The following is a 26,468-nucleotide window of genomic DNA, read 5'->3' on the forward strand; positions in this document are numbered from 1 at the left end:
AGGGGAGAGAAAAATAGCACCCAGGCATTGGAACAAAGGCATTTATCTCTCTATATCATCTCTCTGTTTCTCCATCTCCAACTCCCTCTCGTTTTCCATGCTTTATTAAAGTAATCTGAACCATCTCGCCCCAGCACTGACTCCTGGTGCTGAATTTCCTCCATGGACCCTGGCCAGAAAATGGCTTGTCAGATAGTTCCTTACAATGGGAAACATATGTGACTTTAGGCCCCGAGCCGTGAAACAATTCCGGCAAACAAAAAGCCTCTGTTATGGAAGGTTATGCATCCAACGACTTAATTGGGTTGCAATAAAATGGTAAATTTGATCATCATGTTGTTAGGTTCAAAACTGTTAAAGTGGAATAGGATGGTGTTTACAAGTGTCTTTGTGTGTGTGTGAGGGTTTGCATGCACGTGGCTTAGACTCCAGTCTTCTAAAATGGGACTGTGAACCATCTGAACTCGAGCGCCACAGTCTCGCTGATTTTCATTCCCCTTGGCCCTTAATTGATCAATTCAGGTAATTGATTTGCTGGAAAATGGGTTAGCCAGGTGTTATCAATCTCTAATTGAATGGCAACAATAAAAAAAAGGGTTGGGGTCAATTCAAGAAGTAAACTGAAATGCCACCTATTTTCAACAATTTCTCCATAAACTGAAAAGGAGAAGCTAATTATTTAAAATATATATATATATATTTGAATTTAAAATTCAAATCACTTCCTGAATTGACTGACTTCAATTCTAATTGGCAAAAACCCTGGATGAAAAGCAGCCGTCACTCCAGGACCAGAATTACAACCCCTTGCTAACAAACTAGAACATCTTGGCTCCTGGACCCTGTCCGTGCATTTCAAGGCTGCGTTGAGACAATGACTTATCAGTGACCTAAGCCCTGCTCAGATAATCCCTACCATTGTGTCGCTGAGTTGCTGCTGCAAATGTACATTGTCCCAGGGGCATTGGCAGTCATAATTTAAGTAACCTAATTTAACTCTGCTGAATGCCTCTGTCAATCCTACGCTGTAATCATGTGCCTAAGAACCTATACTGTTAGCACTGAGGCAGTATGCCGTAGTAGGAAGTCAGTTTGGGGCCAACTCACCCTGCAATGCATCAGCTCAAACATAAATATCACTGTCATGTCTACCTCCGATAAGCCTCCCAGTAAATTCTAATCAAATCAAACTTTATTTGTCACATGAGCTGAATACAACAAGTGCTCACCTTACAGTGAAATGCTTACTTACAAGCAATTAACCAACAGTGCAGTTCAAGAAGAGTTAAAATATTTACCCAATAAACTAAAGTAAAAAATAATAAAAAGAAAGACAATACCACAACGATAACAAGGCTATATACACGGGGTACCGGTACAGAGTCAGTGTGCGGAGGCACAGGTTATAGGTCATTTGTACATGTAGGTAGGGGTGAAGTGACTATGCATAGATAATAAACAGTGAGTAGCAGCATTGTACAAAACAAATGGGGGGGGGGGGGGTCAATGTAATAGTCAGGTGGCCATTTCATCAATTTATCAGCAGTCTTATGCACTCCGGTACTACTTGCCGTGCAGTAGCAGAGAAATAGTATATGACTTGGGTGACTGGAGACTCTGGCCTTCCTCTGATACCGCCTATTATATAGGTCCTGGATGGCAGGAAACTTGGCCCCAGTGATGTACTGGGCCGTACACACTACAAAGCAATACAAACTATCAAAAATTCCAGGAAAGTGCTAATAAATAGCCCAGATTAACATACTATGTAGCCTAAGAAACAAGGTTCATGAAATCGAGAACTTGCTACGAACAGATAGTATTCATATACTGACATATATCTCTGAAACTCACTAAGATAATACCTTTGATGATACAGTGGTAGCAATACATGGTTTGAACATCTTCAGAAGAGACAGGAATGCCAATGGTGGAGTTGTTGCCGTTTATGTTCAGAGTCATATTCCTGTAAAGCTTAGAGAAGACCTCATGTTGAATGCTGTTGAAGTAATATGGCTACAAGTTCACCTGCCTCACCTAAAGCCCATTCTTGAGGGAAGCTGCTGTAGACCACCAAGTGCTAACAGTCAGTATCTGGATAATATGAGTGAAATGCTTGATAATGTATGTGATATCAACAGAGAGGTATACTGTATTTTCTGGGTGACCTTAATATTGATTTAGTTTCATCAAGCTGCCCACTCAAGAAAAAGCTTCAAAATCTAACCAGTGCCTGCAACCTGGTTCAGGTTATCAGTCAACCGAACAGGGTATTTACAATGAAACAATCCATGTATTGATCACATCTTTACTTGCGAATGCTGCAGAAATCTACTCTAAAGTAGTATCCAAATCCATTGGATGTAGTAATCATAATATAGTAGCCATATCTAGGAAAACCAAAGTTCCAACAGCTGGCCGGAATATAGTGTATAAGAGGTCATATGAGTAATTTTGTAGTGATTCCTATTTAGAAGATGTAAAGAATATTTGCTGGTCTGTGGTATGTAATGAGGAGAAACCAGTCACTGCACTTGACACATTTATGAAAGTCTTTATTCCAGTTACTAATATACATGCACCCATTATGAAAATGACTGTAAAAACTGTTAAATCCCAGTGGATTGATAAGGAATTTTAACATTTTATGGGCGACAGGGATGGGACAAAAGGAATGGAAAATAAGTCTGGCTGCACAACCCAATGGCAAATGTACTGTAAATTGAGAAATCATGTGACTAAACTGATCAAGAAGAAGAAACTATACTATGAAACAAAGATAAATCATATATAGAATGATAGTAAAGCTTTGGAGCACCTTAAATGACATTGTGGCAAAAATGTAAAGTAAGTGTGGAAGAGGGGAAAAAATACATTTTCTCGTTCAAACAGCCAACCAAATCAGCCTGTTACCAGCCCATAGTAAACTTGATTGAAAATAATTGTTTGACCAAACACAATGCTATTTCAACAAATTAACAACAGATTTTCAGCACAATTAAAGGGAAGGGCATTCAAAATGTACGCACCTACACAAATGACTGATGATTGGCTGAGAGAAATTGATAATGAAAATATTATGGGAGCTGTTTTGCTTGACTTCAGTGCAACTTTTGAAATTATCAATCATAATCTGCTGCTGGAAAAACGTATGTGTTATGGCTTTACATCCCCTGCTATGTTGTGGATTGAGAGTTACCTGTCTAACAGAACACAGAGGGTGTTCTTTAATTGAAGCCTCTCCAACATAATCCAGGTAGAGTCAGGCATTCCCCAGGGCGGCTTTCTAAGCCCCTTACTTTTTTCAAACTTTACTAATGATCTACCACCGGCTCCGAGTAAAGCCTGTGCGTCTATGTCTGCTGATGTCTCAACTCTATACACGTCATCTACCACAGCAAGTGAAATCACTGCAACACTTAACAAAGAGCAGCAGTCAGTTTCATAATTGGTGGCAAGAAATAAGTTAGATCTAAATATTTCAAAAACTAAAAGCATTGTATTTGGGAAAAATCATTGACCAAACCCTAAATCTCAATCTTGCGATGAAAAATTTGGAAAATGAGTAGGTTGAGGTTCTGGATTGTAAACTTATGGGGAGAGGCCTGTCCATAATAAAGCGCTGTTCTTCCTTCTTAACAATGCTTTCAACAAGGCAGGTCCTACAGGCCCTAGTTTTGTCGTACCTGGACTACTGTCCAGTCATGTGGTCAGGTGCCACAAACAGTGACTTTGGAAAATTGGCCCAGAACTGGGCAGCACGGCTGACCCTTAAATGTACACAGAGAGCTAACATTAATAATATGCATGTCAATCTCTCCAGGCTCAAAGTATAGAAGAGAAGGACTTGTATTTGTGAGAAGTATTGACATGTTGAATGCACCGAGCTGTCTGATTAAACTACTAGCACACAGCTCAGACACCCATGCATACCCCACAAGACATGCTACCAGAAATTTCTTGAAGGTCCCCAAGTCCAGAAAAGACTATGAGCGCACAGTACAACATAGAGCCATGGCTACATGGAACAATATTCCACATCAACTAACTCATACAAGCAGTAAAATCAGATAAAGAAACTGATAAAAATAGACCTTATGGAACAGTAGGGACTATGAAGAGGTACACACACAGACACACGCCTACACACACATGATAACATTCACAATATACACACACGTACACATAGATTTTTTTGTTGTAGATAAGTGGTGGTAGAGGAATGGCCTGAGTGCACACACTTAATGGGAAATCTGTTGTGAAATGTAATGTAATGTTTTTAATTGTATATAACTGCTTTCTGGACCCCAGGAAGAGTAGCTGTTGCTTGGCAAAAAGAGGGAAAGATTGTGAAAGACAGAACAGGGGGACAATCAGAGGGACAGACAGCAGAACAGACAGAGAAAGCAGTACATTTCCAATGCACCTCATAATTCCTGCTTGATGCATATGACACGCTCCTCTCCCTCCATCTTTTGATGAGGACATATTTTATCCCATGCTGTATGTCCGTGCAACACAATTCTGCCTTTAATATGATAATAGGCTTCCCTGTCTTCAGCCCGTCTCCTCTGCCAAACCCTATGCTAATGCCAACGTCAGATAGAGAGAAGAAAGAGAGCAGGAAGAAGGGAAAATAATTTTTCCGGTAGAGTGGGTACTTCCAGATGCGTAACAAACTTGAAGGAGACATTGGGCTCTATTTTAACAAACCAAACGCAATGGAAAATCTTAGCACTGGTGGTAGGACTATGGGTCCTGGGCTGTGTCGCACATATTGTTGCTATTTTTTTTTATTGTGTGAATTAAGGCTTGGTTCTGATTAATTTACATTCTTTGGGTTTTTGATTAATTAAGAGGTCTCATGAGTCAAACTCTTTATGAAAGGTTTGACTAGCTGTCGAATGCATTGGTCATGACCAAAAAACAGCCTTCATTGAGAGGAGGGGAAGCTATGCTTGGTTTTTAATCAAATTAAACGAAATGTGAACAAATATTTGTTTTTATGTTTCTAAATACAAGGTGTACGGGAACAAAAAAGAAAATGAATCTTGTTCCATGTTGTTACGTTCCCCAGTTTCTGTGTTGTAGTTGGTGTATTTGCATGTGTGTATTTCAGTAAATGGCTTCCTGAAATTCCTCAAGCAGCTGATTGGTCGACTCCATGGCTAATTGGAGAGCTGACCCCTCCCCCTCGTCAAGATGCAGCTGTCTCAAATTACCCTTTCCTTCTGAAGCTATATTAAAGCCAGTGTTCTGTTCAGATGAGAGATCATTGCTGGAAGATCATTGCTGGAGAGATTGATTGTGATATAGAGAATTCAATTGCTGAGAGTAGTGTTGGTCGTTTTTCAGGGAGCTGAGGGTTATATAGTGTTGGTTGTTTCTCAGAAAGCGATTTGGTGTGTACTTGTCACACCCTGACCATAGTTTGCTTTGTATGTTTATATGTTTTGTTTGGTCAGGGTGTGATCTGAGTGGGCATTCTATGTTGTGTGCCTCATTTGTCTGTTTCTGTGTTTGGCCTGATATGGTTCTCAATCAGAGGCAGGTGTTAGTCATTGTCTCTGATTGGGAACCATATTTAGGTAGCCTGTTTGGTGTTGGGTTTTGTGGGTGATTGTTCCTGTTCCTGTCCTTATGTCTGTTGTGTGTTAGTTTGCACCAGTATTAGGCTGTTTCGGTTTTCGTGTATTGTTTATTGTTTTTTCGTATTGATTCGTGTTTACTTCAGTTTCATTAAACATGGATCGCAATAGCCACGCCGCATTTTGGTCTGACACTCTTTCACCTATAGAAAACCATGACAGTACTATGTTAGTTGTTGCTGAGGGAGCTGATTGGTTATGTCTATTATGTGTCAATAGGACGCACTGTTTTGATTATTGAAATTGTTTGTGTTATTCTGTTTCATTTGTTCCCATGGGGGGAAGGGGAAGGCACCTAGGGAATGCTTAGGCAAGAGTAGTATATTCACTGTCTGGGCACACTAGGTAAGACCTGGGCAGACCACCCCCTGTATTTTGGCTAGCGCACCAGGTGGTGCTAAGTTAGATAAGTAGTGGGTAGGCAGGTAAGATAGGAGAGGGGGCTTTGACATTTACTTTCTTTGCTATGGTTCCGTCCAGCCCCTTTTCCCCATATTACCGTGTGAAGGAATAAATTCCTAGTAAACGGTAAATTCTCCCTTTTGTCATACTTACTCGCACCTACAGTCCACACCTCTTTCGCTTCACAGAGAGTTGAGTTGTAGCAGGGTGTTGCGTTCCCACTTCACAGAGGCGTGCGTAACACATGTGGTTGTCATGGCTGGACAGGCTGCACTTCCACTGTCAGAATCCATACCATAACCAACCAAGTTACTGCTAACACCAGGTTTTGGTTGGTCTTAAATATCCCCACCAGTGCTGCCTGAAATTGTCACTTTGATATATATTTTTATAAAGGCACACCTCAGATACTGCCACCCCTCCTACCTCAGCGCAAGAGACTCATATAAGACAGACAGGTCAATTAACAAACCTGGCGCTAAGGTTTGAAAACAGAAGGGCACCGGCCCTAACAGGTTGAAATTGCAAACAAGTGTGCGTTTGACAATTGCACTGATTAACTATCATTATGTAACTGGATACGAATGGGGAAATGTGACTTCATAGTTAAATCACTTCAATATCGCCAACCCTAGGTCGTATGAGTCTGGTATATTGATAAATAATTAAATGTTATAATGTAGTCAAATCCAATGTCATTCATCACATGCACTGAATACAACTGGTGTAGACTTTACATTGAAATGCTTGCTTACAAACCTTTCCCAATGATGTAGAGTTTAAAAATAATATCAAATAGTAACTAACAAAACAGGAATAAATACATAAGAATGTAGCTATATACAGGGAATTTGTAGTATTTCTGTTCCAAACCTTTTTAAAAAGTCCATGTATTCGGTGTGTTTGATCAGGCCCGTCCTCATCATAATAGTCTGAAAGCATTGTCGGTCGATGGCCCATAACTTCACATTGGTGAGAGCTGGAAAGGAAGAAAATGGAGAAGAAAGGAGTGATCAGAATAGTTAAGAAGAAACATGGATACCAGGTCATTTTCACAACATGAGTCATCATTATATCATCATTAACCAGGTGTCTACTTGGACAACATGAGTGCACTTTTGAGAGAGATGAGGAGAGAAAGAACTTAAACCGGCCCAGGCTATCCCATAAGAACCCACAGCAGAAAGGCTATTAGAATGACTTCCATCACTGATGAATGGATTCATTTGGCTGACCATGTCTGTGCATGTTCATCTGTTTGTTGCTTTGCCTGTTTGTTCTGATCCTGACCTGTCTACTTGGATGTCTGTGTCACTGTAACACTGACTCCTCCTCTTCTAATCAGAACACACACAAACACCAATTAATTGACAAACAGACACTTAAGGGTAGGCAAGATAACACACACACACACCCACCCACATACTTCCAAGGAGCAACAGTTAAGCCCACTGTTTTCTGTGTGATCGAACACTGCCAGACCACAGGAGATATTCTCTCATTAGATGGTCAGGCTCTTTTTAGTCCCAGTTAGATCAGTTTTCTTCACAGGCTGAAACTATCTGCAGACCTTGTACCAACTAATGAGGAAGGAGACTGTGCATCCTTCTGTTTTCTTTTTTCTTTTTTGAATTTTACCCCCTTTTCTCATCCAATTTCGTGGTATCCAATTGTTAGTAGTTACTATCTTGTCTCATCGCTACAACTCCCGTACGGGCTCGGGAGAGACGAAGGTTGAAAGACCTGCGTCCTCCAATACACAACCCAACCAAGCAGCACTGCTTCTTAACACATCGCGCATCCAACCCGGAAGCCAGCCACACCAATGTGTCGGAGGAAACACCGTGCAACTGGCGACCTGGTTAGCGTGCACTGCGTCCGGCCCGCCACAGGAGTCGCTAGTGTGCGATGAGACAAGGATATCCCTGCCGGCCAAACCCTCCCTAACCTGGACGACGCTAGGCCAATTGTGCGTCGCCCCACGGACTGCGATGCAGTGCCCTAGACCACTGCGCCACCCGGGAGGCCCACAATGCATCCTTCTTTAAGCACTAAATAACTAAAACACATTCCAAAAAACTATTTCTCTTGGGCCTAGATAACTCACAAACATGGAGCTGAAACACTGGTTAAATGGACGCAATATGGCAGATGGAAATTTCACAGCCTAGCAGAAGTCTTAGTGAAGCCACAGTATCACGCTTTTGTTGTCAGCTTTCCTGTACTATCACAGGCTGCATGAAATCAAGGGATCCAACCTATGATTACTAGGGAACAGACCGCCATTCCAGACCTCTAAAACCCAAGCCTCAGAGAAGAGGGCTAGAAAATATTTTGGAGTAACATTCCTGTTAGGCGCTAAAGCAACAGCTGTTAAGAGGAGTGACGTAGTTGTGTAAACATAGAGCCAACAGAGTGCTACGGCAGTGAGTGGGCAATTCACAGGGCATGGAGAAATCAGATATTGAGAGGCCAGGAGCGCATTGCAGTGAGGGTAAGTGGGTTATTTGGAGACTTGACTAAATTGCAGTGAGACTTAGGGAGCTAGTTAGCCTGCAATGTGTCTAGATGAATGTCTTAATGCTTGTGGGCCGTTCAGCCATTAGCTCGACAGCGTACTAAAGCCACTCCAGGCCCTGGGTTGACAACAGGCAGGGATGGAGGTGGAATGTGAAGGGTCTTGAGAAGTGTGGGAGTCTGGTAGTGAGGGAATTATGTTGAAGCAGAGTGAGAATACATGCATGATGCATACTGCATATAACGTACTAGCAAAAATGTGTGTTGATCTCTAAGCACACGCACCAACGCACACATAGGCACGCACCCTTGGGAGCTCATCCCTTAACGAGATTGGAACAACACTTTTGCAACCACAAAAAAGGTGTGTGATCAAGTCTGCTATGAAGGCCCATCAGGATTTATGTTCCCCACAGCATACAAAGTGTGATCTTTCAGCCACAGTCTCCTCTTCCTCTACCTTGTCCTTGACAGGCCCATACATATTTCATTTTATTTAACTTTCACCCCTTTTTCGTGGTCCAATTGGTAGGTAAAGTCTTGTCTCATCGCTGCAACTCCCCTACGGACTCGGGAGAGGTGAAGGTCGAGAGCCATGCGCCCTCCGAAACACGACCCTGCCAAGCTGCACTGCTTCTTGACACACTGCTTGTTTAACCCGGAAGCCAGCCACACGAATGTGTCAGAGGAAACACCGTCCAACTGACGATCAGAGTCAGCTTGCAGGCGCCTGGCACAACCACAAGGAGTCGCTAGAGCACGTCGAGACAAAGAAATCCCAGCCGGCCAAACCTTCCCATAACCCGGACAACACTGGGCCAATTATGTGCCGCCTCATGGGTCTCCGTGGCCCATACACCCCCCCACTTTCCCTATCTTAAAAAGGCAGTAGTTTTGCCCTGATAGTTTGTAGTTGTTTCCCCTCCCCCTTCTTAATCTGTCCCACCTGCTCTTGGGAAGTTTCCTGTTATCATACTAGCAAGTAAAAGTGATGCCACCATCCCTCAGAAGCACCTGTTCATAGAACATCTGTTCTGATTCATATTAGGCATCATCCAAATTAAAGAGTATTGTAAGGTCAATGTTTCCCTTAACATTATCTGGCTCTTTCCCTCTTTTAGTTTCACTTGAACTGTTTCCCATACAAATGTGATCGATTGAGCTGTTGATTGGGATTATCACAAAGCCTGTGTGTAATCAAGGATGTGTGTAATCAAGGATGTGTGTAATCAAGGATCAGTTGATTTGCCTTGTGTCACCCTCAGGGAGAGAACAGCTTTGTTTAAGCCCTTATACAGCAACTGAGGTCAGAGCTCTGTTTGTCAGTGGCTGGAGAGAAAACATCACAGAGCAAAGGAGAAAGGATTGAGCAGAATTACTTTGTCCAAAGTCACCAGAATAAAAAAGTATTTGAATATCTTTACTTCTGAATGTAAGTCGCGCCATTTATATACAAGTGGGGTGACTGCCAAAATGATTTGTAATGTAATTCAATACAATAGAATAATGTCAGTGTAACTAGTTTTTTTAATAGAAGGCAGCAAATAATTATATGTTTTAATTTGTGTACTGGTATTGCTCAAAGTTTTTAAAAAAAGAAGCACCCAAATGTTAAATCATCACACCATTGTACTCTCATGGTGAATGTTCTCTATGAAGTTGAAAATGACTCCAGTATCTTTGAAACACAGTCCCTCTCTGGTCCCGGATGGCTGTGATACACAGCGCTGCTGCAGTTGCTTTGTAAAGCTGTATGGCACCAGGATTATAATGAGTTGTGACACCCCCTCATATCAGTTTCAGAAGAACAAAGACAACCATGATAAAATACACATAAATAAGCAACTTTGTGAATATTCTTACACAGTTCAAGTCACATAATCCTGACTGTCCAATGGAGGGAGAACAATACAATAGCAGGGAGAAGAGACACACAGCATACATACAACTGCATCTCCTGGGGAACACAGCAGAAAAAAGCATACCAACAAAGGGTGGAGGACAATTGTTCATATCCGACTCTAAGGACTATGAAAAAGAGTGCCAACTTGTACCGTTCTCATTAGGAACAAAAGTCCAGAGTGCCTGGGTATAGAAAGGATACTGAGTTTATGAACCTAGACTCCTATAGGCACCGTTTCACTCAGAAGTAAGGGAGAATTAGATAGTCACACTTTGAGAGTTAAAGGTCACACTTTGTATAGTGGACTGAGGGTTTTCTACAACAGCCTTTCTCCACTATTATAATGGAGGATAGACTGACTGTATTTCTCCCCCTATCTTTCTCTGATGTTGTAGCCCCATTTCCCCTCATCATACTCTATAATTATATCACTGTGGCATGGAAAGGCAAATGTGTTGGAATACTGAAGGAATATTAATTAACATGCATCTTTATCCGAACCTTCGGAGCAGCGGTGGTCATTAGGGTATTAGCTACTCATAAGTCCCTCTCTGTAATTAACCTGATGATAGATGGGCAGCTCTGAGGGGACAGGGGGCTTGTATGTCTCAACTACTGCTGCTGTTGGGCACAAAATGTGGTCTGAATATTCACAATGAGAAGTGGCATGCTGTCATACTATTGTGGTGTACGACATGGAGGAGCTTTCTGTTGGTATACATGTTAATTCTCTTCGTTCACTCTTACTTTGTGACTCACACCGCATATCACCATCTTTCACTATTGTCCTCTCTTGTCCCTCTCTCTCAATTCAATTTACATTTTTAAGGCTCTTTATTGGCATGGGAAGCATTTGTTTACATTGCCAAAGCAAGTGAACTACAGAAACAAAAGTGAAATAAACAAAAGTAAACATTACACTCACAAAAGTTCCAAAATAATTAATTAATTTCAAATGTCATATTATGTCTGGAATGATAGTTCAAGTACAAAGGAGAAAATAAATAAAGGTTGTCATAAGGTGAATTCACCAATTTGTAAGTCGCTCTGGATAAGAGCGTCTGCCAAATGACTTAAATGTAAATGTTGTATTTACAAAGGTGTTTGTTCTTCACTGGTTGCCCTTTTCTTGTGAGAGCAGATCCCAAATCTTGCTGTTGTGATGGCACACTGTGGTATTTCACCCAACAGATATGGGAGTTTATCAAAATAGGATTTGTTTTTGAATTCTTTGTATGTCTGTGTAATCGGAGGGAAAAAATGTGTCTCTAATATGGTCATACATTTGACAGGATGTTAGGAAGTGTAGCTCAGTTTCCACCTCATTTTGTGGGAAGTGTGCTCGTGTCTGTCTTCTCTTGAGAACCAGGTCTTCCTTTGGCAGCCTTTCTCAATAGAAAGGCTATGCTCACAGAGTCTGTACATAGTCAAAGATTTCCTTAATTTTGGGTCAGTCATTCCTCCACTGTGTACTCCCTGTTTAGGGACAAATAGCATTCTAGTTTTCTCAGTTTTTTTGCAAATTCTTTCCAACATGTCAATTATTTGTCTTTTAGTTTTCTCATGATTTGGTTGGGTCTAATTGCGTTGCTGTCCTGGAGCACCTTGGGGTCTGTTTGTGAACAGAGTCCCAGGACCATCTTGCTTTTTTTAACCTTTATTTAACTAGGCAGATCAGTTAAGAACAAATTATTATTTTCAATGTCAGCCTAGGAACAGTGTTTAACTGCCTTATTCAGGGTTTGAAAGAAAGATTTTTTACCTTGTCAGCGCAGGGATTTGATCTTGCAATCTTTCGGTTACTAGTCCAACGCTCTAGCCACTAGGCTACCTGCCACCTAGGAGGCTAATCTTCAAGGTTCATTGTTCGGTAGGTGATGGCTTTGTCATGTAAGGTTTGGGAATCGCTAGAATTCTGGATTTTAATAATTAGCGGGTATCGGCCAAATTCGGCTCTGCATGCATTATTTGTTGCTTTATGTTGTACACAGGATATTTTTGCAGAATTCTGCATGCAGAGTCTCAATTAGGTGTTTATCCCATTTTGTAAAATCTTGGTTGGTGAGTGGACCCCAGATCTCACAACTATAAAGGGCAATGGGTTCTATAACTGATTCAAGTATTTTTTGCCAGATCCTAATTGGTATGTCAAATTTGATGTTCCTTTTGATGGCACAGAAGGTCTTTCTTGCCTTGTCTCTCAGATTGTTCACAGCTTTGTGGAAGTTACCTGTGGCGCTGATGTCTGGGTCATATGTATAGGTTTTGTGTGCTTTAGGGCAACAGTGTCGAGATGGAATTTGTTTTTATGGTCCTGGCAACTGCACCATTTTTGGAACAGCATTATTTTGGTCTTACTGAGATTTACTGTCAGGGCCCAGGTCTGACATAATCTGTGCAGAAGACTTAGGTGCTGCTGTAGCCACTCCTTGGTTCGGGACAGAAGAACCGGATCATCAGCAAACAGTAGACATTTAACTTCAGATTCTAGTAGGGTGAGGCCGGGTGTAGCAGCATTTTCTAGTGCCCTCGCCAATATGTTGATATACACTACCATTCAAAAGTTTGGGGTCAGTTAGAAATGTCCTTGTTTTTGAAAGAAAATCCATTTTTTGTCAATTAAAATAACATCAAATTGATCAGAAATACAGTGTAGACATTGTAAATGACTATGTTGTAAATGACTATTGTAGCTGGAAACGGCTGTTTTTTTAATGGAATATCTACATAGGCGTACAGAGGCCCATTATCAGCAACCATCACGTCTGTGTTCCAATGGCACGTTGTGTTAGCTAATCCAAGTTTATCGTTTTAAAGGGCTAATTGACCATTTTGCAATTATGTTAGCACAGCTGAAAACTGTTGGTCTGATTAAAGAAGCAATAAAACTGGCCTTCTTTAGACTAGTTGAGTATCTGAAGCATCAGCAATTGTGGGTTAGATTACAGGCTCCTCAAAATGGACAGAAACAAAGACCTTTCTCCTGAAACTCTTCAGTCTATTCTTGTTCTGAGAAATGAAGGCTATTCCATGTGAGACAATTGCCTTTAAATTGTTTAACTTGGGTCAAACGTTTTGGGTAGCCTTCCACAAGCTTCCCACAATAAGTTGGGTGAATGTTGGCCCATTCCTCCTAACAGAGCTGGTGTAACTGAGTTAGGTTTGTAGGCCTCTTTGCTCGCACATGCTTTTTCAGTTCTGCCCACAAATGTTCTATAGGATTGAGGTCAGGGCTTTGTGATGGCCACTCCAATACCTTGACTTTGTTGTCCTTAAGCCATTTTGCCACAACTTTGGAAGTTTGCTTGGGGTCATTGTCCATTTGGAAGACCACGCTTTAACTTGAGTGATATCTTGAGATTTTTCTTCAATATATCCACATAATTTTTTCCCTCATGATGCCATCTATTTTGTGAAGTGCACCAGTCCCTCCTGCAGCAAAGCAACTGTGGATATACATACCTTTGTCCCTGTTTCTTACATGATCTTCACAAGGTCGTTTGCTATTGTTCTGGGATTGAATTGCGCTTTTCACACCAAAGTACATTCATCTCTAGGAGGCAGAACGCGTCTCCTTCCTGAGCGGTATGACAGCTGCGTGGTCCCATGGTGTTTTACTTGCATACTATTGTTTGTACATATTAACTTGGTATCTTCAGGTGTCTGGAAATTGCTCCCAAGGATGAACCAGACTTGCGGAGGTCTACAATTTTTTTCTGATGTCTTGGTTGATTTCTTTTTTTGAAGGTAGGCCTTGAAATACATCCATGGGTACACCTACAATTGACTCAAATGATGTCAATTAGCCTATCAGGAGCTTCGAAAGCCATGACATCATTTTCTGTTTAAAGGCAATGTCAACTTAGGGTATGCAAACTTCTGACCAACTGGAATTGCGATACAGTGAATTCTAAGTGAAATAATCTGTCTGTAAACAATTGTTGGGAAAAAAAGGACTTGTGTCATGCACAAAGTAGATGTCCTAACCAACTTGCAAAAACTACAGTTTGTTAAAAATACATTTGTGTAGTGGTTGAAAAACAAGTTTTAATGACTGTAAAATGTTCCTGTTTTGACTAATTTAATATAGGGGTTAGGTCTGTTCTATACCAAATTAGCATTCCCCCGAGTCTCTTCCCTTTTTCACACCTGGTAGTTTGGTGAATGGTGTTTTTATGTGGTTTAGGCCAGGACCATCACAGTTTTAGTGAGCAGAGCATGTTGAGCATCTGATACATACCTCTTAGGTTGCAGGATGGGGCTTGGGGTTGGGCCTGTTACTGTGCTCATGGCCTGGGTATATGTCTGCTGTCATGTTGAGGTTCTTGCCGCGGGGGGCATGGGGTGGGCAGAAGAGGCATAGGTCTGATATGGGGGGGCCTATATAGGATTTTATTTGATATTTTATTTTATTTCACCTTTATTTAACCAGGTAGGCTAGTTGAGAACAAGTTCTCATTTGCAACTGCGACCTGGTCAAGATAAAGCGTAGCAATTTGACACATAAAACAACACAGAGTTACACATGGAATAAACAAAACATACTGTCACCGCTTTCTATATGCGAAGGAGAGTCAGACCAAAATGCGGTGTGGCTATTGCGATCCATGTTTAATGAAAATGAAGTAAACACGAATCAAATACAAAAAAAACAATAAACGATACACGAAAACCGAAACAGCCTAATACTGGTGCAAACTAACACACAACAGACATAAGGACAATCACCCACGAAACACTCAAAGAATATGGCTGCCGAAATATGGTTCCCAATCAGAGACAACGATAAACACCTGCCTCTGATTGAGAACCACTTCAGACAGCCATAGACTAACCTAGAACACCCCACTAAGCTACAATCCCAATACCTGTGAAAAAAAACCAAGACAAAACACACCACATACAAAAACCCATGTCACACCCTGGCCTGACCAAATAGACAAAGAAAACACAAAATACTAAGACCAGGGCGTGACACATACAGTCAATAATACAGTAGAACAAAAGAAAACAAAAAGTCTATATACAGTGAGTGCAAATGAGGTAAGTTAAGGAAATAAGTAGGCCATGGTGGCGAAGTAATTACAATATAGCAATTAAACACTGGAATGGTAGATCGGCAGAAGATTAATGTGCAGGTAGAGATACTGGGGTGCAAAGGAGCAAAATAAATAAATACCAGTATGGGGTTGAGGTAGGTAGATAGATGGGCTGTTTACAGATAGGCTAAGTACAGGTGCAGTGATCTGTAAACTGCTCTGACAGCTGGTGCTTAAAGCTTGTGAGGGAGATGTGAGTCTCCAGCTTCAGAGATTTTTGCAATTCGTTCCAGTCATGGGCAGCAGAGAACTGGAAGGAAAGACGACCAAAGGAGGAATTGGCTTTGGGGTGACCAGTGAGATATACCTGCTAGTGTGCGTGCTACGAGTGTGTGCTGCTATGGTGACCAGTGAGCTGAGATAAGGCGGGGCTTTACCTAGGATGTGGCAAGGGTTATCTTGGGGTGGTCTTATCTGGTTCGGGTGTGGCTGGTGATGCTGTGGTCTGGGTGTAGGTCCTCTTGGCGTGGGTCTCTCGGGTGCAGGTCCTTCAGGAGGGGGTTTTGCAGTTCTGGGAGGGTGTCTCGCTGGTCTCGGCGGGGTGTCCGTTGCTCTGTTGCTCCTGCGTGAGGTGCTGGGGCTACGGTTGAGGGTGATGTCCTTCAGGGTCCTGGCAAAAGTTAGGATTGCTACCTTGCAGAGGTGGACCTGGTCGTAAAGGCTGTTCAAGTCCAGGGTAGAGTGGTGGGCCAGGTAGACATTAGGTTTTGAGTCGCAGCCTTGCGAAATGCTTGCATTCACCCGCTGCATGGTAGCAGGCTGAACGTATTTTCGTGGTTCCAGGGTGGAGATAACCACTTGTGCGTTGGGGAAAGTGGAAGTAGCTTTTTCAATCACTCCCTTGAGTGCTGAGGCCACCCTTTCCTCCTGGGCCCTCAGGTCATTTGTTCCGTGTGAATTATGATGTAGCTGGGGGACCCTAGTCTGTCTTCTGACTACAGTTCCAAGGCATGCCTAGTGTTTGAGCACCAGAGTTCAGCCACTTTGTGTTTCTCTCTCTCTCTCCACACCACACTTCCCTTAATCTCTCTCTTTCTCACTATCACCCCTCTCCACTCCTCCGCTCTCTTTCTCTCTCTCATCTCAGGGGAAGATCCTAGGGCATTAACCGTAGGGCCAATGGAGTCTGTCTGAGAGCCGTAGGGTGTAAAAGACTGCTTGAGAGGCTTCATTTCCTTCCTCCCCAAAGTCATTAATAACTCCAGTCTTATTTGATTTTATCTGCATGAGTTCTTAAGAGCGTGAGAAATTTTGACAGGCCATTTTGACCAGGCAAAGTAGAACAGAGCACAAAACAACGCTAATGGAAAATAGAAAGCATCTTACTAACAATGCACACTGAAATGTTGGGCTATAGTCTCAAACAATGGATTGACTCTTTGCTGAACAATTATGGATGCTAACACTTGAACTGTAAGAATGTGTATTTTGAATAATTTGTGACCGAAAGATAACATATAACCTTTGATTTACTGTGAATGCATAGCTCCCACTTTCAGTGTCAGTGGTAGTTTTGTGCAAAAACTGGTTGCACTAAAACTTTATCATAACTTAAATGTGCTTGTTACTTTGTCACAGGTGACTGACTGAGTGACTAAATCAGAAGCAAAAGGAAGACAATCTCCCTGCTGCAAATGTTCTCCCCATGTGGAAGAGAGGAATCTATGGCCCTAGAGTGGAGAAGCTGCTAGAGAAAATGTGCCACTGTTCTTCATCCTACCACCACCCACACCCAACCACCATTTACCCGACTCAGAATACAAAACACCACCACATCACATCTAACCAATTCTACACCAAATGCATATACTGCATACTGTACAATACATCCAGCTATCCAACTGATAATGTATGTCATGCACATAAGCTAGCTGTTAAAAAAGCTCTCCATTTGGCAATGGTAACACTTTGTTCACTCAAACTGTATGACAATTAACACAGGAAATGATTAAGCCTGAGCTGAAGTGATACTGGCTTGCCCATCAGACATGTGAATCACACTGATGTTCCAACTCCATCAAACTAGTGACTATTTTTCTGGGGTAAGACCAAAGAACATTGTTCTTGTACTTAGTGAAGTCACCATTGGGTTCATGTAGTCAATAAAACACATTTAATGAACTCACAGGAAACTGAACTGGATGGTTAGTGTTTTCTCACAGTGTAGGAGGAATGTTGTTTTGCCTCGGAAACGACCAGTTGTCAGTGTTTGATTGAACAGGGCCCCGATTTTTATTACATGGTGGAGACATAGCTTCAACAACCCCAACCTGTATAATATTAACAAGACCTCCAAGCCTGCAGTCATCATGTAACTTTGGAGATGTTTTGGAAGTTCACCATTAACATTTTCCCATTACCGGACCAGGTACTTGTCAATGTAAAGTCAGCGTTATCGTAGAAGCAGAGTGGCCCTTCTGAAAGTAGTTTGCAGCATGCCCCGTGATTGCAGGTTTGCTAATGTTATTCATGGCCCAGGGATAACACATTACCTCACATCTTGTGACAACAAGATTGCCTTTCTTTTCTTTCTTTTTTTTTACATTGCACAGTGAGTTCGGAATATTCTGGATATTGACCAAACCTCAGTACCAGTAGCCGGTTACTGTTCCAATATAGAGGATTGTCAAATTAAAATCATTCCTCTATCTAAGGTATTTTTCTCTCAGAATCAGGGCCCTAGGTTATATCTTTTATAACATCAAATTAAAATATTACAGAAACACTTTCACCTGCTCGGTACTATAAATTGAAAAAGCGTGTACAGCAGCACACTGCATCCAGTTCAGAGGCTCTGGGGTTTTATACCCCTTTGCAAAAATATGTCAAGAAACTGACCAGGGAGCCTGGACAGTGACAGTGATTGGACAAGTTTGTGGCCACAGGTAAGAAGAATGAGGGAAATAATTAATGATGAGAAAGAAGTGGTTTGAGGGGGATGGGTGGTTTGAGGGGATGGGTGGTTTGAGGGGATGGGTGGTTTGAGGGGATGGGTGGTTTGAGGGAATGAGTGGTTTGAGGGGACCTGTGATCTGAGTACAGTTGAGATAGGCTGATAAGTGATTGACTTGACATTTGGTGTGTTAACAGCTAAAGGCCAAACTTACTGAGGTGCAATCTCACATTTGCACATGCCTGCTATTAATAAAGGAAATGAAAAATGAGAGGTAGGACAAAAGTGCAAATGGGGTGAATGTTAAAACCAAGGCAAAGAATATCTGGTATCTATTATCTATCTTTCCATGGAAAAGATCTAACATAAGAAATAGCATATGACCTCGTTGAGACTAACAAAAGGTCCCCAGGTGTCAGACACCAACCCTATATCACTGTCTAAACACACGCGCGCGCACACACACACACCTCTGTCATCTGGGGACCTTTTGTTATCCTCAACGAGGTCAAACGCTATTTCTTGGGGGTTTAGGGTTAAGGTGAAAATTAGTGTTAGGGTTAGAATTAGGTTTAAGGTTAGGAGCTAGGGTTAGTTTTAGTGTTAGGATTAGGAGCTAGGTTAATGTTTTGGGTTAAGGTTAGCTTTTGGGTGTTAAGGTAAGGGTAGGTTAGGGTTAGGAAAATAGGATTTTGAATGGGACTGAATTGTGTGTCCCCGCAAGTTTAGTTATGCGTGTGTGTGTGTGTGTGTGTGTGTGTGTGTGTGTGTGTGTGTGTGTGTGTGTGTGTGTGTGTGTGTGTGTGTGTGTGTGTGTGTGTGTGTGTGTGTGTGTGTGTGTGTGTGTGTGTGTGTGTGTGGCTTGGCCCTTACTTACAGTATGTGCTCTATGTCACCTGGGGCTGCATGGCAAATGGCCCATCAAAACACAAAGGACAATCCCCAAGGACTAGTCAGCCCTTCCCACTCCGAGGGGCCAAAATGTAAATCTCTGAAACAGTATCCAGAGGACTGACTACTGAATGTGTGACCGAATAATACTATAGCATCCATGTCTGAAATCTATCTGAAACTTGTCTCCTAAAGAGGACTCTGAAGCTACAGTATCTATATCTATATATATATATATATATATATATATGTATGATCTCTGTGGTAACTTGTATCTCTGTACAGTGTGAACTCTGAATTACTCTATGCAAAAGGGTTTTATGGACCTCTCAAGAATTCTGTCTTATTTACATTGGTCTTATCCCCCACACAAGCCTTTACATGCTGTGACACCCTGTGGAGATATGGCCTGGTGGTCAGGTTAATGTCAACTTGGTATACTTTGATTGGTCAATGGTGTTTGGTTTTGGGTTGAAACAGTTAGACCTTCAGATGTTATAAATGGAATTAAATGCCTTTGTTATCTCTTATTCTGTAGCCAGTCCATGGAGGAAAGTTGCATGATCAATTCTAATTTCCCCTGGCCTAGTAGGCGTCTCTTTGTTCATATTTTGTCTTGTAAGTTAAAGGGATAATTAGGGATTTGGTGATTTGGGGTGATTTCCTACTTACCCAGAATCAAAACGAACTCATGGATACCATTTTTGGATGCCACTCATGGATACCAATCCAAAATTAAATCTAGAATCGGCTTCCTATATCGCATAAAAAGCATCCTTCACTCATGCTTCACTCATGCTGCCAAACATACCCTCGGCCTTGTCTCAGGATGGTAAGTTGGTGGTTGAAGATATCCCTCTAGTGGTATGGGGGCTGTGTTTTGGCAAAGTGGGTGGGGTTATATCCTTCCTGTTTGGTCCTGTCCGGGTATCCATCATCGGATGGGGCCACAGTGTCTCCTGACCCCTCCTGTCTCAGCCTCCAGTATATATGCTGCAGTAGTTTATGTGTCGGGGGGCTAGGGTCAGTTTGTTATATCTGGAGTACTTCTGTCTTATCCGGTGTCCTGTGTGAATGTAAGTATGCTCTCTCTAATTATCTTTCTCTCTTTCTCTCACTCTCTTGGAGGACCTGAGCCCAAGGATCATGCCTCAGGACTACCTGGCATGATGACTCCTTGCTGTCCCCAGTCCACCTGGCCGTGCTGCTGCTCCAGTTTCAACTGTTCTGCCTGCGGCTATGGAATCCTGACCTGTTTACTGGACGTACTACCTGTCCCAGACCTATTATTTGACCATGCTGTTCATTTATGAACATTTGAACATCTTGGCCATGTTCTGTTATAATCTCCACCTGGCACAGCCAGAAGAGGACTGACCATCCCTCATAGCCTGGTTCCTCTCTAGGTTTCTTCCTAGCCAACGTGCTTCAACACCTGCATTGCTTGCTGTTTGGGGTTTTAGGCTGGGTTTCTGTACAGCACTTTGAGATATCAGCTGATCTACAAGGGGCTATATAAATAAATGCTATTTTATTTTATTTAAAACTGACCATCCTACCGATCCTCAATTTCGGTGATGTCATCTATAAAACAGCCTCAAACACTCTACTAAACAAACTGAATGCAGTCTATCACAGTGCCATCCGTTTTGTCACCAAAGCCCCATACTCTACCCACCATTGCGACCTGTACGCTCTCGTTGGTTGGCCCTCGCTTCATACTCGTCGCCAATCCCACTGGCTACAGGTCATCTATAAGTCTCTGCTAGCTAAAGCCCCGCCTTATCTCAGCTCACTGATCACAATAGAAGCACCCACTCATAGCACACGCTCCAGCAGGTATATCTCACTGGTCACCCCCAAAGCCAATTCCTCCTTTGGTCGTCTTTCCTTCCAGTTCTCTGCTGCCAATGACTGGAACGAACTGCAAAAATCTCTGAAGCTGGAGACTCATATCTCCCACACTAGCTTTAAGAACCAGCTGTCAGAGCAGCTCACAGATCACTGCACCTGTACATAGCCCATCTGTAAACAGCCTATCTACCTACCTCATCCCCATACTGTATTTATATATTTATCTTGCTCCTTTGCACCTCAGTACCTCTACTTGCACATTCATCTTCTGCACATCTTGTCATGTCTTGTTATGTCTGTTCCTGTCCTTTCTCTTCACTCTGTCTCTCTCTGCTGGTCTTTTTAGGTTACCTTCTCTGTCTCTCATTCTTCAGCTGTTCTACATCTCCCCTAACTAGCTCATTCACTCCTTCCCACCTGTTCTCTCTTCCCCCTCTGATTAGGTCTCTATTTCTCTCTCTGTTCCTGCTACTTTCAGTGTCTGATTCTTGTTTGTGTTTTTGATGCCAGAAGCAAGCTGTCGTCCCGTTTGCTTCCACCTTGTCCTATCCTGTCGGAGTCTGCCTGGCAGGTGCATCCTGCATTATTCTAACGTTCTTTTTGTTCCATTGACTACGTTGGAAGAGGATTTATGCCATTCCTGTTTTTCATTAAAGAACTCTGTTTTCTGTTAAAACCACTTTTGGGTCTTCACTCAAGTACATAACAGAAGAATCAGACCAAGAATGGACCCAGCGGCTCCGGACCCTTTTCACTCCGCCGTCGAGATCCAGGGAGCGATGCTAGGCAGACACGAGGAGGAATTGTCTGCTGCTCGACATGCCGTTGAGACCCTGGCCGTCCAAGTCTCCGACCTCACAAGACAGGTTCACCAACTCCACCTCGATCCACCGCCCACTTCCAGGGTTTCCGAGTCTCCGGAGCCCAGGATCAACAACCCGCCGTGTTACTCTGGGGAGCCCACTGAGTGCCGCTCATTCCTCACTCAGTGTGATGTGGTGTTCTCTCTCCAGCCCAACACTTACTCCAGGAGCGCAGCCCGCATCGCCTACGTCATTTCTCTCCTTACCGGACGGGCGCGTGAGTGGGGCACGGCAATCTGGGAGGCGAGGGCTGAGTGTATTAACCAGTATCAGGACTTTAAGGAGGAGATGATACGGGTTTTTGACCGTTCTGTTTTTGGCGAGGAGGCTTCCAGGGCCCTGTCTTCCCTATGTCAGGGGAATAGATCCATAACGGATTATTCTATTGAGTTTCGCACTCTCGCTGCCTCTAGTGACTGGAACGAGCCGGCTTTGCTCGCTCGTTTTCTGGAGGGTCTCCTCGTCGAGGTTAAGGATGAGATCCTCTCCCGGGAGGTTCCTTCCTGTCTGGACTCCTTAATAGCTCTCGCTATTCGCATAGAGCGACGGTTTGATCTTCGTCGCCGAGCTCGTGGAAAGGAGCTCGCGTTCTCCGTTGCTCCCCTCTCCACATCACTGCCACCTGCCGCATCACTGCCACCCTCCTCCGCCGGCTCGGATGCTGAGCCTATGCAGCTGGGGGTATCCGCATCTCGGCCAAGGAGAAGGAACGGAGAATCACCAATCGCCTCTGTCTCTACTGCGGCTCCGCTGGTCATTTTGTCACCTCATGTCCAGTAAAAGCCAGAGCTCATCAGTAAAAGGAGGGCTACTGGTGAGCGCAACTACTCAGGTCTCTCCTTCTGGATCACGCACTACCTTTCCGGTCCATCTCCGCTGGCCCGGTTCATCTGCTTCCTGCAGTGCCTTGATAGACTCTGGGGCGGAGGGCTGTTTTATGGACGAGACCTGGGCTCGGGAACATGACATTCCTCTCAGACAGTTAGGGAGCCCACGGCCTTGTTCGCTTTAGATGGTAGTTCTCTCCCCAAGATTCTGCGTGAGACGCTGCCTTTAACCCTCACTGTCTCTGGTAATCATAGCGAAACCATTTCTTTTTTAATTTTTCGTTCACCTTTTACACCTGTTGTTTTGGGTCATCCCTGGCTAGTGCGCCATAACCCTTCTATTAATTGGTCTAGTAATACTATCCTATCCTGGAATGTTTCTTGTCATGTGACCTGTTTAATGTCTGCTATCCCTCCTGTTTCCTCTGTCTCTACTTCACAGGAGGAGCCTGGCGATTTGACAGGGGTGCCGGAGGAGTATCACGATCTGCGCACGGTGTTCAGTCGTTCCAAGGCCACTTCTCTCCCTCCACACCGGTCGTATGACTGTAGTATTGATCTCCTTCCGGGAACTACTCCCCCGGGGTAGATTATACTCTCTGTCGGCTCCCGAACGTAAGGCTCTCGAGGATTATTTGTCGGTTTCGCTCAACGCCGGTACCATAGTCTCCTCCTCCTCTCCCGCCGGAGCGGGGTTTTTTTTTGTTCAGAAGAAGGACGGGTCCCTGCGCCCATGCGTGGATTATCGAGGGCTGAATGACATAACAGTTAAGAATCGTTATCCGCTTCCTCTTATGTCTTCAGCCTTCGAGATCCTGCAGGGAGCCAGGTTTTTCACCAAATTGGACCTTCGTAACGCCTACCATCTCGTGCGCATCAGGGAGGGGGACGAGTGGAAGACGGCGTTTAACACTCCGTTAGGGCACTTTGAATACCGGGTTCTTCCTTTCGGCCTCGTTAACGCTCCAGCTGTCTTTCAGACACTAGTTAACGACGTCCTGAGAGACATGCTGAACATTTTTGTTTTCGTTTACATGGACGATATCCTGATTTTTTCACCGTCTCTCTCGATTCATGTTCAGCACGTGCGACGCGTCCTCCAGCGCCTTTTGGAGAACTGTCTTTATGTGAAGGCTGAGAAGTGCACTTTTCATGCCGCCTCTGTCCCTTTTCTCGGTTCCGTTATTTCCGCTGAGGGCATTAAGATGGATCCCGCTAAGGTCCAGGCTGTCATTGATTGGCCCGTTCCTAAGTCACGCGTCGAGCTGCAGCGCTTTCTGGGCTTCGCTAATTTCTATCGTCGTTTCATCCGTAATTTCGGTCAGGTGGCAGCTCCCCTCACAGCCCTTACTTCTGTTAAGACGTGCTTTAAGTGGTCCGTTTCCGCCCAGGGAGCTTTTGATCTTCTTAAGAATCGTTTTACATCCGCACCTATTCTTGTTACACCTGACATCTCTAGTCAGTTTGTTGTTGAGGTTGACGCGTCAGAGGTGGGCGTGGGAGCCATTCTTTCTCAGCGCTCTCTCTGACGGCAAGGTCCATCCTTGCGCGTTTTTCTCTCATCGCCTATCGCCGTCAGAACGTAACTATGATGTTGGTAATCGCGAACTGCTCGCCATCCGCTTAGCCCTAGGCGAATGGCGACAGTGGTTGGAGGGGGCGACCGTTCCTTTTGTCGTTTGGACTGACCATAGGAACCTTGAGTACATCCGTTCAGCCAAACGACTTAATGCGCGTCAGGCTCGTTGGGCTCTGTTTTTCGCTCGTTTCGAGTTTGTTATTTCTTATCGTCCGGGCTCAAAAAACACCAAGCCTGATGCTTTATCTCGTCTCTTCAGTTCTTCTGAGGTCTCCACCGACCCCGAGGGGATTCTCCCTGACGGGCGTGTTGTCGGGTTGACTGTCTGGGGAATTGAGAGGCAGGTAAAGCAAGCACTCGCTCACACTCCGTCGCCGCGAGCTTGTCCTAGGAACCTTCTGTTCGTTCCCGTTCCTACTCGTCCGGCCGTTCTTCAGTGGGCCCACTCTGCCAAGTTAGCCGGCCACCCCGGCGTTCGGGGTACGCTCGCTTCCATTCGCCAGCGTTTCTGGTGGCCCACTCGGGAACGTGACGCGCGTCGATTTGTCGCCGCTTGTTCGGTCTGCGCGCAGACTAAATCTGGGAACTCTCCTCCTGCCGGCCGTCTCAGACCGCTTCCCATTCCCTCTCGACCGTGGTCTCACATCGCTTTAGATTTTATCACCGGACTGCCTTCATCAGCGGGAAGACAGTTATTCTTACGGTTGTCGATAGATTCTCTAAGGCGGCTCATTTCATTCCTCTCGATAAGCTCCCTTCTGCTAAGGAGACGGCTCAGATCATTATCGAGAATGTTTTCCGAATTCATGGCCTTCCGTCTGACGTCGTTTCCGACAGAGGCCCGCAGTTCACGTCTCAATTTTGGAGGGAGTTTTGCCGTTTGATTGGGGCTTCCGTCAGTCTCTCGTCCGGCTTTCATCCCCAGTCTAACGGTCAAGCCGAACGGGCCAATCAGACTGTTGGTCGCATTTTACGCAGTCTTTCTTTTCGTAACCCTGCGTCTTGGTCAGAACAGCTCCCCTGGGCAGAGTACGCCCACAACTCGCTTCCCTTGTCTGCTACCGGTCTATCCCCTTTTCAGAGTAGCCTCGGGTACCAGCCTCCGCTGTTCTCATCTCAGCTCGCCGAGTCCTGCGTCCCCTCCGCTCAGGCTTTTGTCCAGCGTTGCGAGCGCACCTGGAAGGGGGTCAGGTCGGCACTTTGCCGTAACAGGGCGCAGACTGTGAGGGCCGCTAATAAGCGTAGGACCAAGAGTCCTAGATATTGTTGCGGTCAGAGAGTATGGCTCTCCACTCAGAACCTTCCCCTTAAGACAGCTTCTCGCAAGTTGGCCCCGCGGTTCATTGGTCCGTTCCGTATTTCTCAGGTCATTAATCCTGTCGCAGTGCGACTTCTTCTCCCGCGCTATCTTCGTCGCGTTCACCCGGTCTTCCATGTCTCCTGTGTTAAGCCCGTTCTTCGCGCCCCCGCTCGTCCCTTCCCCCCCCCCATCCTTGTCGAGGGCGCACCCATCTACAGGGTTCGTAAGATTTTGGACATGCGCCCTTGGGCCGTGGTCATCAGTACCTAGTGGATTGGGAGGGGTACGGTCCTGAGGAGAGGAGTTGGGTTCCCTCTCGGGACGTGCTGGACCGTTCGCTGATCGATGATTTCCTCCGTTGTCGCCAGGTTTCCTCCTCGAGTGCGCCAGGAGGCGCTCGGTGAGTGGGGGGGGGTACTGTCATGTCTTGTTATGTCTGTTCCTGTCCTTTCTCTTCACTCTGTCTCTCTCTGCTGGTCTTTTTAGGTTACCTTCTCTGTCTCTCATTCTTCAGCTGTTCTACATCTCCCTAACTAGCTCATTCACTCCTTCCCACCTGTTCTCTCTTCCCCTCTGATTAGGTCTCTATTTTCTCTCTGTTCCTGCTACTTTCAGTGTCTGATTCTTGTTTGTGTTTTTGATGCCAGAAGCAAGCTGTCGTCCCGTTTGCTTCCACCTTGTCCTATCCTGTC

The 26,468-nt window shown here is 44.2% G+C and overlaps 1 protein-coding gene across 2 annotated transcripts in view; it reads right to left on the reverse strand.

Moving 5' to 3' along the window:
• The window catches only part of LOC135511026 (cGMP-dependent protein kinase 1-like), a 142,698-nt gene that overhangs the window by 35,206 nt on the left and 81,024 nt on the right, over positions 1–26,468 (reverse strand). For both annotated transcript variants that reach the window (XM_064932484.1, XM_064932483.1), the window contains exon 4: positions 6,924–7,029. In XM_064932484.1, the coding sequence (XP_064788556.1) occupies positions 6,924–7,029 (106 nt within the window). The remainder of the gene's footprint in view (positions 1–6,923; positions 7,030–26,468) is intronic.

This window comes from Oncorhynchus masou, chromosome 23 (assembly GCF_036934945.1).
Source record: "Oncorhynchus masou masou isolate Uvic2021 chromosome 23, UVic_Omas_1.1, whole genome shotgun sequence".
Lineage (NCBI taxonomy): Eukaryota > Metazoa > Chordata > Actinopteri > Salmoniformes > Salmonidae > Oncorhynchus > Oncorhynchus masou.